This window comes from Acartia tonsa, chromosome 1 (assembly GCF_053477335.1).
Source record: "Acartia tonsa isolate MP-2025a chromosome 1, ASM5347733v1, whole genome shotgun sequence".
Taxonomy (NCBI): Eukaryota; Metazoa; Arthropoda; class Copepoda; order Calanoida; family Acartiidae; genus Acartia; species Acartia tonsa.
In genome coordinates, this window is record NC_137260.1 from 19,504,933 (window position 1) to 19,517,463 (window position 12,531).

The 12,531-nt window shown below is 30.8% G+C and overlaps 1 protein-coding gene across 1 annotated transcript; it reads left to right on the forward strand.

The window, feature by feature from the left end:
• The first annotated feature begins 1,122 nt into the window (after nucleotides 1–1,122).
• On the forward strand, nucleotides 1,123–12,518 carry Iyd (Iodotyrosine deiodinase). Its single transcript, XM_080154452.1, has 11 exons — nucleotides 1,123–1,398; nucleotides 1,892–1,934; nucleotides 2,295–2,364; nucleotides 3,084–3,193; nucleotides 4,230–4,306; nucleotides 4,558–4,633; nucleotides 7,930–8,022; nucleotides 8,181–8,273; nucleotides 11,445–11,510; nucleotides 11,994–12,066; nucleotides 12,285–12,518. The coding sequence occupies exons 1-11, from the start codon at nucleotides 1,313–1,315 to the stop codon at nucleotides 12,392–12,394; spliced, it is 897 nt and encodes a 298-aa protein (XP_080010578.1). The 5' UTR covers nucleotides 1,123–1,312; the 3' UTR covers nucleotides 12,395–12,518.
• Nucleotides 12,519–12,531: the final 13 nt, after the last annotated feature.

Sequence of the window (12,531 nt, forward strand, 5' to 3'; positions counted from 1 at the left end):
CATTCTTAATTCATATATCAGAATTTAATTACATTAATTTTTCAGTATGTACCTAGCTCAGGGTTGTATGAACCTCGCATTCTGGTTCATAGACATTTTACATAAATTAGCTTATTAATATTGAACCCTGAGCAGCTAATGTTTAAAGATATAAAGTATAGATATATTTGAGACGTTATTGGCTAATATTCGAAGACCCAATTGACAGTCGGCACAGTTATGTAACCCCTTCCCACTCTATTGTTTTACTTTAATATTTTTATATTACCAGCTACTAAGTTAAATAAAATGGATCCAAAGCAGCTTTTTTGGCAGAAAGGGTAATTATAATAACATTTTGAACTTAGCCTGTTGTTTCTAATTTTGACTTACATACATCGAATTTGCATTTTATACGTCTTCGTGAAATATTTAACACTGACGCTAAAATTTTATGTCTTTAAAATTCTGAAATACATTTCACGTAAAGATATCAATTTCCTCATAATAAATGTCATAGTTTCAACTTTCAACAGCTGTTTTGAGTTTTGAGTAAATGAGGATCTACAACCAATGGTTGATATATTGAAGTTAAAAAATAGAGGAGACATGCGCTTTGTATAACGCTGCCCACAGGCCGGGGACCCTTCCAGATTTTGTATTGGGTTTTTAAAATCAGTTAATAGTTTCAAAAATATAAACACAGCCTAGTCCCTACAAACAAACAAAAACCAGAACGCAATTTGCTGTAATGCGAAAAGGGTCTCTTTCACTTTGGCCAGGTAAATTTTATATAAATACATAAACGCTTATTGTTGCCATATGAAGAAAAGACGAGACCTAATTCATTTATACAAAGATCTTAATTTTTGTTCACCGCTAGATAACGTAGCGTAATTCTCGTTCCTACAGTTATTGACTTATAATAATCACATTACAACTCTTGTTTCCAATATTATGCTTTTACTCTTTCTGTAAACTTGGCGTACTTTTAAAACTTGTTGTTGAACTCGTATCAAGTTTGAACAAAAACACTTTTCAGACACCGTAGAAAAATGTTCATGAAATGTAGCAAGGTTTAATTTAGCTAAACATTAAACTTTGTCAAATTTTACTTTTATGGATGTTGTCAACCTTGTTTTTATTTATTAGTAATTTTAATAGTTTTAATGTTTCTAACTATATTTTTCATTTTGTAAAAACGTATTAAGCAACATTAACCTTCAATTTTACAGTTAGATTTCATCTTTAAAGCTCATAAGACATTTTCGACATATTCCTTACTTAATAATACAAAATTTAGAGAAAAAAACTGTGACAAAATTGTATAAAAATGGTATTTACTAAAGTGATAATTCCTTTTTTACTCCAAAATTATTTGTTATTGATTCCTACAGTCTTGACAATTGTATTCTTTAGGTAAAGATTCCTTTATTTGTATTGTAGCTATTAATAAACTGAGATATGTCGTTAATTAATTAAAACAGATTATCTTTATAACCAACTCATATCTTTTTTATTTAATATTTGTGTATAATATACAATACATAGGTAATGGTAGATTTGATTTTAACAATCCTTATATAAAAGTAACAGGATCTAAGTGTGTCTGTGTATCTGTGTGTGTGTGTACCGAAGAATATGGCTAACCACTGAACCGATATGGTTATCCTTTACAGCGCAGCTACTTATAGGTTCTGGGAAGGTTTATAAATATTTTAGGGGAGGGTACAACCAAACTCCTAGAAAAAAAATGATCTCCCAATTTTTAAAAAAAACCTCTCTTCTTTTTAAAACTACAATTGAAAGTGGATCGACACCCCCCTTAAGGGCTCCAAAAGGCCTCTAGTAGGCACTAGTAAAAGCAATAAAGTAAGATTTGAATATATATTACCAAAATCAATTTGTTTAGAATTCAACAACAACAAAGGAAGAAAGAATCAATATTACAACAGGTTATTTTTTTTCTAAATGTTATGTTTTTCTAAATTAAAAATTATGAACTCTTTTTTATTGTATTTGTGTCTTTTGAAGAATGATTTCCAGACCGACAGGCTAAGAAAATTCTATACTGAAGGCTCATTGGTAAAAAGAGTCTTCACTAAAGATTTCAGCCCATAACGTTACAGCCCACTGATGAACGGACAAAGTTAATTAGAGAGTATCTTCGCTACTAAAAATGAATTGATTAATTTCATTCTTTAAAAAATAGCGTAAAAAATCTGCTACATAAAGAAAATGTAAAATAACAATAGCAAAGCTTAATGCAAAACACTTTATATTATTTTGTATTTTATTTACTAATACAAGTTTAGGATACTAAACTATCAAAGCCAAAAATCAACCACGAAACAGGATCTGGTGAAAATGCTGATAAAAATTCAGGTAATCATAATAAAGAACAGTAAACTGTTATTCACTAATGATACAAAATTACCAATTAAACCAGAAAAATATATAGCGAATATTTAAAAATTAATTTCAATTTACACACTTTTCTATTTTAACTAACATATTATTTTGAGCTTCCGTGAATTGTTGTTAATTTTTAAAAGCGAAGATTTTCTATAATTAGGGTCGGTCCGTCCGTACGTCCGTCCGAGATAGATAGCTTTTTTTCGATTTCAAACTTTGCATGGTCATTCCTGTAATAGTTTGGTACGATTTAGAAAGCAAAACAACTCTATAATCATTACCAGAATGTCCGTACGTCCATTTTAAACATGTTGATTTTTCTACTTTTTTAACAACAAATTTTTATGTGATCTAATCACCCGATTGATCTGATTTTTGGTATATTGATCCCTGGGACAACATAGTATAATGTTATAAGCGAAGCAACTCTATAATCAAGTCCTAAAAATGTAAGTATGTCCATAAACATTATTCTGTATCAAGCAGTTTTTCAACCAATTTACTTACAATTTTGCTTTGACTCTTATACATTTATATTCTGATTATTCAGTTCTGACACGTGTTAATGTCCGTTTGTCCTACCGTTTCAGTGCTTCGCTTTTATGGATGTTTTCATCCTTGTTTAATCTGTAGTCATATGTATTTGGCTCTTTGCTATTAAATAATACCATCCTTGTTAATTATTTAAGATGATGAGGATATAAAACCAGCTTTAGAAGAAGATCTACCCCATATTCCATATACATTCCAACAAATAGATGAACAGACTATGATTCAAAGATCCAAAGAATTTTATCAGGTTAATCCGAATCAATCGATTTTGTCCCTTTTATTTTCTATATGGAAATTAATAAGATCATAATTAACTATTATAGAGTATCATTATTATGCACAGCTTGGGCTTTAAACCAACTTTTAACTTCTTAAAGTGAGTAAAAATATAGCTTTAATTAATATGAAATAATCAATGTTGAAATATTACAACAAAGCAAACTTTACTTGCATTAATTTTCTGATTTTTAGTTTGTAGATTGTACAATTCAAACAGAAGTCGTCTTACTTTTAATACAAATTTCATTTTAGTTTGTTAATAGTAGTTTCACCCCTCAAACTTTTAAAACCCTCATTTTACCCCGCTAAATTTATGAAAAAAAAATATCAGATTACTCCCCTAAAACCTTTGAAACCCCTCATTTTACTCTCCTCAAAATAAAAAGCTTGGACGTTCCTGCTTTTATATATTCTTGTTCTAAATGTCCATTCCAACTTTACCATAATTCTTTGCTTTATCTTGTATCCTGTATCTTGTGATTGGGCAAAAAAAGAAAATAATATGTTTATATAAAATTATGGCTTTAGTAGCTAGTAAATATTGTGGGATAAGAAAAAGGGTTAAATATCATTTACCTGTCATTGCATTTAACTCTCTGAGATAAAAATGTTGAGTAAGTATTGGTTTTTAATTGTAGTCCTTTGGAATTAATATAACTTAGTAGCTAAATATAATTTCAGATTAGCCATTTGGTGTCTTTTGTAAATTAAAAATAATGTGAAGCTAGAATAAAGGATAGAAACTTTTTCGGATGTAAATTGTTTTGATTGGTGGTTTTATAAAAATACCTACATATTTGTCATTAATATTTAAATGCATAAAAAAGCTGGAATAGCATTTGTTTATTGTGAAAAAAAAACAAGCTACATACGGTCTTAATTTGTTCACAAATATAAGTAAAGAAAGCCTTTGTAAGTTTATTTAATTAGAAATACAAAGAATTAAATAGATGCAATAAAACACTTGAGGTTGATTGTTGTTCTAAAGAATCACTTATTTTTAGGAGATGAATAAAAGACGAACTCTAAGATTCTACAGTTCACAGCCTGTTCCAAAACAAGTTGTAGAAAATATAATCAGGTTTATTTTTATCTCAAACAAAAATTGGTGGTGCTCTCATATCTATATAATGACCACCGAACTTCATCACCCCCTCCCCCCCCCCCCCTGTTGCTATTCTAAACTTTTGCTTATTCTAACCCAACATAAATATGTAACAACAATACGTTTTATCTTCGTTTTAATATCGTTTTATTAAATACGAGGGAAACAGCGGAAACAAGAAACCTGATTGTATCGTCCACCTTTAAAATTCCTGTCCTGAATTTCAGAACAGCTGGCACGTCTCCCAGCGGAGCCCACACAGAACCATGGACCTATGTCATTGTTTCAAATCAACAACTTAAGGTAAAAAAGAAGAAGTCAGAAAATAGGTTGCCCTAAACTTTTAGTTATATAACAAAAGAAAACGTATATCCTTATACTAAAGTAACAGGATGTCTGTGTGTTTGGATGTTTGTACCGAAGGATCTTGTTAACCGCTGAAACGATCGGGTTCTCCTTAACAGGGTATCTTCTTATAGGTCCCGGGAAGGTTTATAACTCTTAAGGGAGGGTTCCACCACCCTACCAAGAGAAATAAAAAAAATATAATTTATTTTCACAGTCCTCTTTTTATGATTAACCCATTAGTGCCGAACTTCCCCCCTGTCGTCAGAATCACTTAAAATTTTAAACACAGCTTCCTTAGGGGATTGTAAGACATTTGTATTTTTAGATTTTTTGATTTGTGGCATACCAAAGAAGTTTTTTTTTTGCGTCGTTTCCGACGCATTCGGACTAATCATTTTTCCCATGCGTCTATTATGTACCATATCGGACTAATCATCTTAGGCTTTTACTGTATAATCTATTAGTTGCTTCGCCCCTAACCTCTAGGGTGGGTGGGGAATGTCAGAAAAATAGCATAAAACCATCCCAAGATATTTATAAAGCTTTCCTGATAAGTAAAACCAATTCAGACCCGAAATTTCTATAATCTTTAGCTTCAGACAAAAACCTTACTACTTTATAGTAGGGAACACTATACTAGCAGTGGCTTCGCCCCTAGAGGCATCCAGGGACCCTTGGGTTTGGGGGGAGTCAAACCCCCTCTTTCAATTACAGTTTTTAAAGAAAAAATTTTAAAAAATAATGAGAGGGGTTTATTATTTTCTAGGGGTGATTTCTCCTAGAGCGGTTGTGGTACTCTCCCCTAAAATAGTTATAAACCTTACCAGGTCCTATGAGAAGCTAAAAGGTAAAGGAGAACCATATCGGTTCAGTGGTTAGTGACACAGACACATGTATGTAGAATGTATTTAGATCCTGTTACTTTATTTAAAGGATACATAACACAGATACTCTACAATCAGTGTCTGTCTGTACGTCCATTTGTCTGTATAAAACAATTCAGAATATAATTATTTGGTACTAGTGACTACGCCCCTAGAGGCCTTTAGGGGCACTTGGGATGGGGAGAGGTCATTGAATTCTACAACAGTATTTTTTATTTTGAATTAAATAAAGTATTAATTTCATTAAGTTCATTCAATTTTTTCTTGTGTTGGAGGTCTTTTTTAAGTGGCGATTTCTCTTTGGAGGGTGGTGGTATTCTCCCCCAAAATATTTATAAACCTTACAAGGTTCTATGAGAAGCTACCGTGTAAAGGAGAACCATATCGGTTCAGTAGTTAGTGAGATCCCTTGGTACACAACACACAGACACATGTAGAAAGTATATCCTGTTACTTTATTAAAAGGATACATAACACAGATACTCTACAATCAGTGTCGGTCTGTACGTCCATTCGTCTGTATGAAACAATTCAGAATATAATTATTTAGTACTAGTGGCTACGCCCCTAGAGGCTTTTAGGAGCACTTGAGATGGGGAGAGGTCATTGAATTCAACAACAATATTTTTTTATTTAAAAAGAATTAATTTCATTAAGTTAATTCTATTTTTTCTTATGTTGGCGGGTCTTTTTCAAGGGGCGATTTCTCTTTGGAGGGTGGAGATAACCTCCCCAAAAATAGTTGTAAACCTTCCTAGGACCTATGAGAAGCTACAAAGTAAAAAAAGAAGCATACCAGTTAAGCAGATACACAGATAGATACCCTTTCACTTTATTACAATGTTTAGCAAAGAAATATGATTTTGTCGACAATTATATTGAACAACACTAAATGTAATCTACAGAAAGATTTTATGGTATAATATCCCTGAGTAAGTACATCAATTTATCGGCCATTGACTTACTATTTTAGATCCCTAACCAATACATTTCTTAGTTGTAGCGTAGTTGTTAATTATTTGGATGCAATTATATATGTACAGACGGACGGATGTACAGACAGACCATAATTGTAGAGTATTTGCGCTATTTTTATGAATATATTAACATCTAGGCTGCAATAAAAATTACGGAAGTATAAACATATTTACAGTCTTTAATTGGCTGTAATTTTGGATATATAGACAGACATACATACATTCCCTAGTTGTAAGGTAGCTATTATTTATTTGGATGCAAGTATGGAAATACAGACAGGTGGACGTACAGACAGACCCTAGTTGTAGATTATCTGCGCTACTACTTTTATATCCTTAAAATAAAGTAGCATGTTATTGTATGTCTTTGTGTGTGTACCAAAGGACCTTGCTAACCACTGAACCTATATGGTGCTCCGTTACATGGTAGCTTCTACTAGGTCCTGGTAAGGTTTATAACTATTTTGAAGGAGGGTACCACCACCATCCCTTAAGAGAAATCATCCCTAGAAAATAAAAAAAATAAAAATTAAAAAAAAACTTTTTCTTTAAAAAATTGTAATTGAAAGAGGGGATTTGACTCCCCCTGCAATCTAAAGGGCCCTAGATGCCTCTAGGGGCGTAGCCGCTGCTTGTATTGTATTCCATACTATAAAGTAGTAAGGTTTTTTGGCTCAAGCCAAAGATTACAGAAATTGAAGGTCTGAATTGGTTTTACTTATCAGGGAAGCTTTATAAATACCTTGGGATGGTTTTAAGCTATTTTCCTGACATCCCCCACACGTCCTAGAGGTTAGGGGCGTAGCAACTAATAGATTATAGGAGATTATACAGTAAAATCCTAAAATGATTAGTCCTATAAGGTCAAAAAGGACGCAATGGCTAAAATGATTAGTCCGAATGCGTCGAATACGACGCACAACAATTTATCAAAAAAAAGTATGTAAACTAACTAAAATTAAAGAAAACTTAGCAGAAACTAAAAATATATAACCAATGCTATAATTAATTATAAATAAGTATGTTTTAATTCTTTAATATAAAAAAGTTAGACCTGGTGTGGAAATTTTTTCAAATTTTTTCCACTTCTGCCATGAAAATATGATTTCATCTGGTCATCGAATTAAGTGAGAGCCCAAGCAATGTAGAGGACAAAACTTGAAGCTCTATTCAGTTATTTACAAACATTTAAAAAGGACAGCATAAAAAAATAGAGTGATAGTATAGGTTTGAATTTGTGCGTCGTTTAAGACCCTATTGTCATTAATGGGTTAATTTACGTGTTATTGCAGTGCTAATTATGGTCATGATTAGCCTTAATTTTTTTAAACCTTAATTATAAACATAATCATTTATATAATCTAATTAGAAAACCTTAATTTTAATTCAGAGTGAAATAAGAAACATAATAGAAAATGAGGAATATATTAACTACACACAAAGAATGGGAGATAGATGGACTACAGATTTAAAGCCCATAAAGGTGAAATAATATTTTTTATTATAATGAAAAACTTATATAACTAAAAATTTTAATCTTTATAAGTCAATACAAATTAACTCTTATTTCATAATTTTCAGGGGAAAAAATCTATTTTTTGTGTTTTTAGATTTCTCTAAATGTTTTCTTATTATGTTTAGACCGACTGGAATAAGCCTTATTTAACCGAAGCCCCGTACCTAGTTCTTCTATTCAAGCAGACCTATGGACTTATGCCTGATGGTTCCAGAAAGGTAATACTTTCCACTTGATTGGAAACTTGGAAATGGACAAACAGGCAGAATGCTTCAGAAAAACATTAGTAATATAATTTCGTGTTCTTTCGAATTCTTTTTTTTGTACAATTTACAGTTTATTTTAAATTTGATACCTATATTTAAATTTAGGGTTAAAGTTATGGACTTTGCATGTATATTAAGATATATAAGTTTTCCGGAATTTTAATGTTAGGGGGAGATTTGAAATCTGCATCAAATTTTAAGGATTTTTTATAAAATTCGTTTTTGTATAATTTTTTATCTAAAAGCGGAAATGCATTTTAAGTTAATTAATTTTGACCAATAGGATAGGTGGATTTTAAACTACCTGCGCTCTAATTGGTTGAATGGTGTACGCCATCCAATCAGAGCGCAGATTTTTTAAATCCACCAATCACAGATGCCAAAATTAATTAACTTAAATTGCATTTCCGCTTTTAGATAAAGAATTATAGAAAAAACGAATTTTATAAAAAATCCTCAAAATTTGATGCATATTTCAAATCTCCCCCTAACTTTAAAATTCCGGAAAACTTATATATCTTAATGTATATAGTAGGAAAGTGAGAAAAATTAACGTTTGAAGAGATGCGTCGCATCTAAAACATCAAAATAAATAAATATTTTATAAATTCACAAACAACCTTCAAAACCCAATTCAATTTCTAAAAAGGATGCTCTAATAAAAGTTTCATAACTAAACATAATTGAAAGAAGGTTAATAATAAACCAATAGAAGGCCAGCAAATTTTAGTGTAATAAACTTAAAATATTATTAACCTTTATTAAAAGTTATATAAAGTTCTGAAATTTGTCTGAATAACCTATAATGTAAATAACATCATTAAATATAAATGTCCAACCAAATTTTGGTTCCAGGTGTGATCCAGGAAAATTTTAACAGGTCCTGTTGCCGTTTTGACTTGAAAACCCCATATTTGTATTAAAAATACTTTAACAAACAGTTTTCTTTGTATATCTAAGTAAAGTAGTTTTGTATTTTTTTTATTTGATATAAGTTAAACTTAAATTTAACATTACTTAAAACAAAAAAAAATGTAGGCACTTTGCAATCTTTAAAAGATAAATGAGTAACTAAAACAACTATCCATTTGATGATAAGAGTTTTTTGCACACAGTAAGAAAGTAGATACGTCACAAATCCATATATCTTGATTTTAATGTTCAATGTTGGTTCAAGCTGAAAAACCAGGCTAAATTGGGGGCTTTCCTTCCAGAGTAGATACTTTAAAAGCATTTACCTTGAAAGTTATTTTATAGAATGAAGTTTACAAAAAAGAATGCATTCATATAAACATTCATAAATATAAATTTTATTACATGCATAATACATGAATGACCATTTCCAAGCCATGTTATTTGTCCTCACAAATTTAAATTCTTCATGAATTAATCATATTTTACTTTTTTATGTCGTTACTCGTTGTTGTGTATAATTTGAGATACAACTATTAAAGGCAAATGTTGGTGTATATTTTCACGACCTCTGTTCTGATTGTATAATACAGTAACAAAATAAAGCTTATGTCCGTCTTTAATATCATCTATGTCTATGTTAGCATTTTTTTTACAATTTACATTTAAATCTTTGATTATTAGAATATTGATGTCAGAGAACAATTAAATTTGGCAGGATAATGGCAGTATAAATGTGTTCTATACTTTGGCAATATTTTGTGACAAACTTTTAAATTGTTCTCTCACTATATATTTAAAAATGATCAACACAAGCATACTTTACTTAGCTATAATATTAACATTGTTGAATGGCCCCTCACACTGCGACGGCAGATTAAAGATATTAAATGTTAAAGACAACTAACCTTAGGCTTTTTAATTGTTTTAGCTGCGCCGGTCAGTCTTGTGGTAGGCATTAAGATTTGTGGGATTAGACTCTTTATCGTAGCACTAGTGGCGTGAACAGGGTTTTGCCAGCACACCCGAAAATTTTTAACAACCCCATACGATTTGTGATGCTCTCTGAAACCAAAACTGAGAGGAGTGTGTTATAAACAATAAGAGGGATGTTCTTTTAAAACTAGTGGTGTGAATACACCCACTAGGTACCCTGAGCTGGATCTTTAAAACATTTAATGGTGAGCCACAGCAACTGCTAAAAAAACATTGACCTTTAAAAAATTAACGGCTTGGTGTGGCCAGATCGCTAGCGACACTCAATAAAATATCGATCTTTAAACAAAATCTCCAAATGATAAATAAACGGAAAAATTTCAATGTTGAATGTAAAAAAAAACAGAACTAAACATCTATTGAAAAAAAAACATAACTACTGACATTTTTCACTTTCTTCCAATAAAGTTTGTTTTTAATATTAGCCCAATGGAAAGGTGTAAATTGATTATTAAAAGATCTCTTTTGCACAGAAAAAAGGTACATATTTGTAGAATGTGTAGAAGAAATAGTATATACAACAAATATACAAATGCATTATTGCAAATGTATTCAAAGCACAAATAAACGGATCAATAATCTTTATATTATGGAAATCCTTTTGAAATAAACTCGTTTTAAAAACGTCCAATAAAACTTTCTCATTTTATAATACAATTCATATAGTTTTAGGCAATCTTTTCTACTAATATAATTATTTACATTTATTTTACCATATTCCGAAGGCTTTTAAATAACTTCCCCCATAAACTTTTTGCATAAACTTTCAAATTTGACAAATACGCAACTTGCCTACTGCCAACCCCGAATATGGTTAAAAAGGGTTAAATTTAAGCATTTTAATTATAGCAACCCCCCAAAACCGTTCGCCGATGAAGCATTGTTACTTTTTTAATAGAAAATATGTTACTATGACTTTAGTAAAGCGTTCAAACGATTAATACATTACACAATTTATTTTCTTTTATTTCTTGTCATTCATTGTCTTGTATTTCATTTGTCTTTACTTTTAGAGAAAAATTAAATTTGTTTAAAAATAACTTTATTACTGTATAAAATATGCATATATGTACTATAAAAAATGCATGGCTTCATTCAATTTTAAAAAAAAAAAAGTCCGGCACTATTTAGTTTTTTTATACCTTTGTTAAATTTTCCCTGAAATATACATACATAAGCGACTAATGAATTGATTCATTAAACCTTTTTTTGTAGGTTCATTACTACAATGAAATATCTTGCTGTATATCTGCTGGCCTTTTCCTAGCTGCTGTTCAACAGGTATCATATTGAAGGCCGTTTTATCTATAAAAGATTATAGAACCATGTACTTAAATCATTCATAAGCAGTGGCGTGCCTAGAGTTTTACCAGGGGGGTGTGCGATGCGCACACGAAATATTTCACCTTTTTAAGATTTTTGACACTCTCTTAAAAAATCGTGGATGATATAACCTTGACAACTCGGTTTGCTGTATTACGGGGGGGGGGGGGGGGGGTTGTATTAAGATGGTGTAGACCCCCCCCCCCACCCCTCCAGCACGCGTAATAACCATGCAATTCGAGTCCTGCTTACTATAAAATTGTGATTGTGCAAGTCTGTATTAGTACCACATTGTCAAATATTGATCAAATTGTGTCACTAACCTTAGGTAACTGTCATTTATTTTTAATATTCTGCAGTCATATCATTAAAAAGTACGGCCTTTTGTTAGATCAATTGATAAAGTAGTAATTGTATAAATCAAATTGTGATTGTTTTTAGGCAGGATTAGTTACATTGACAAGTACTCCCTTGAATTGTGGCCCAGCTCTTAGATCTTTATTGAATAGACCAGGTACAACTTTCCTTTTATATTCTATTTCAAGAATGTTGATCTTACTCTTTAGATTAATAAAGCATTTCGTTCAAATAAGTGTGTTCCATGCCAAGTAAATGATTAAATTATAACTTACGATGATAAAATTACATCAAAAAAGATGTTCGTTTGACATTATAAGATTTTTCGATATCTTGAAACAATCTGACATTACTAACTTTTTAAAATTTGTTCAGAAAATGAGAAGCTTCTGATGTTACTTCCCCTTGGTTATCCTTCTGAAGACGCCACTGTACCCCAGCTTGAAAGAAAGCCTTTACTCGATTTTGCTGTTTTTCATGATTAAAATAACTTATTTTGTAACATAATATAGATTTGTATTTTGTAAATATTTTAACCTTTAATTACAAAATGAAAACTTGATATTGTACATTTTTATCTATATTTAAATACAAGAATTTTTGGCATTATAAGTTTTGTATA

Bases quoted from the DNA above. Each gene is read 5' to 3' on its own strand.
- Iyd (XM_080154452.1), top strand. From the start codon at position 1,313: ATGGTATTTACTAAAGTGATAATTCCTTTTTTACTCCAAAATTATTTG. The intron at 1,935-2,294 runs GTTATTTTTTTT...ATACAAGTTTAG, and splicing joins AAGAATCAATATTACAACAG to GATACTAAACTATCAAAGCC. The intron at 4,634-7,929 runs GTAAAAAAGAAG...ATTTTAATTCAG, and splicing joins TTTCAAATCAACAACTTAAG to AGTGAAATAAGAAACATAAT.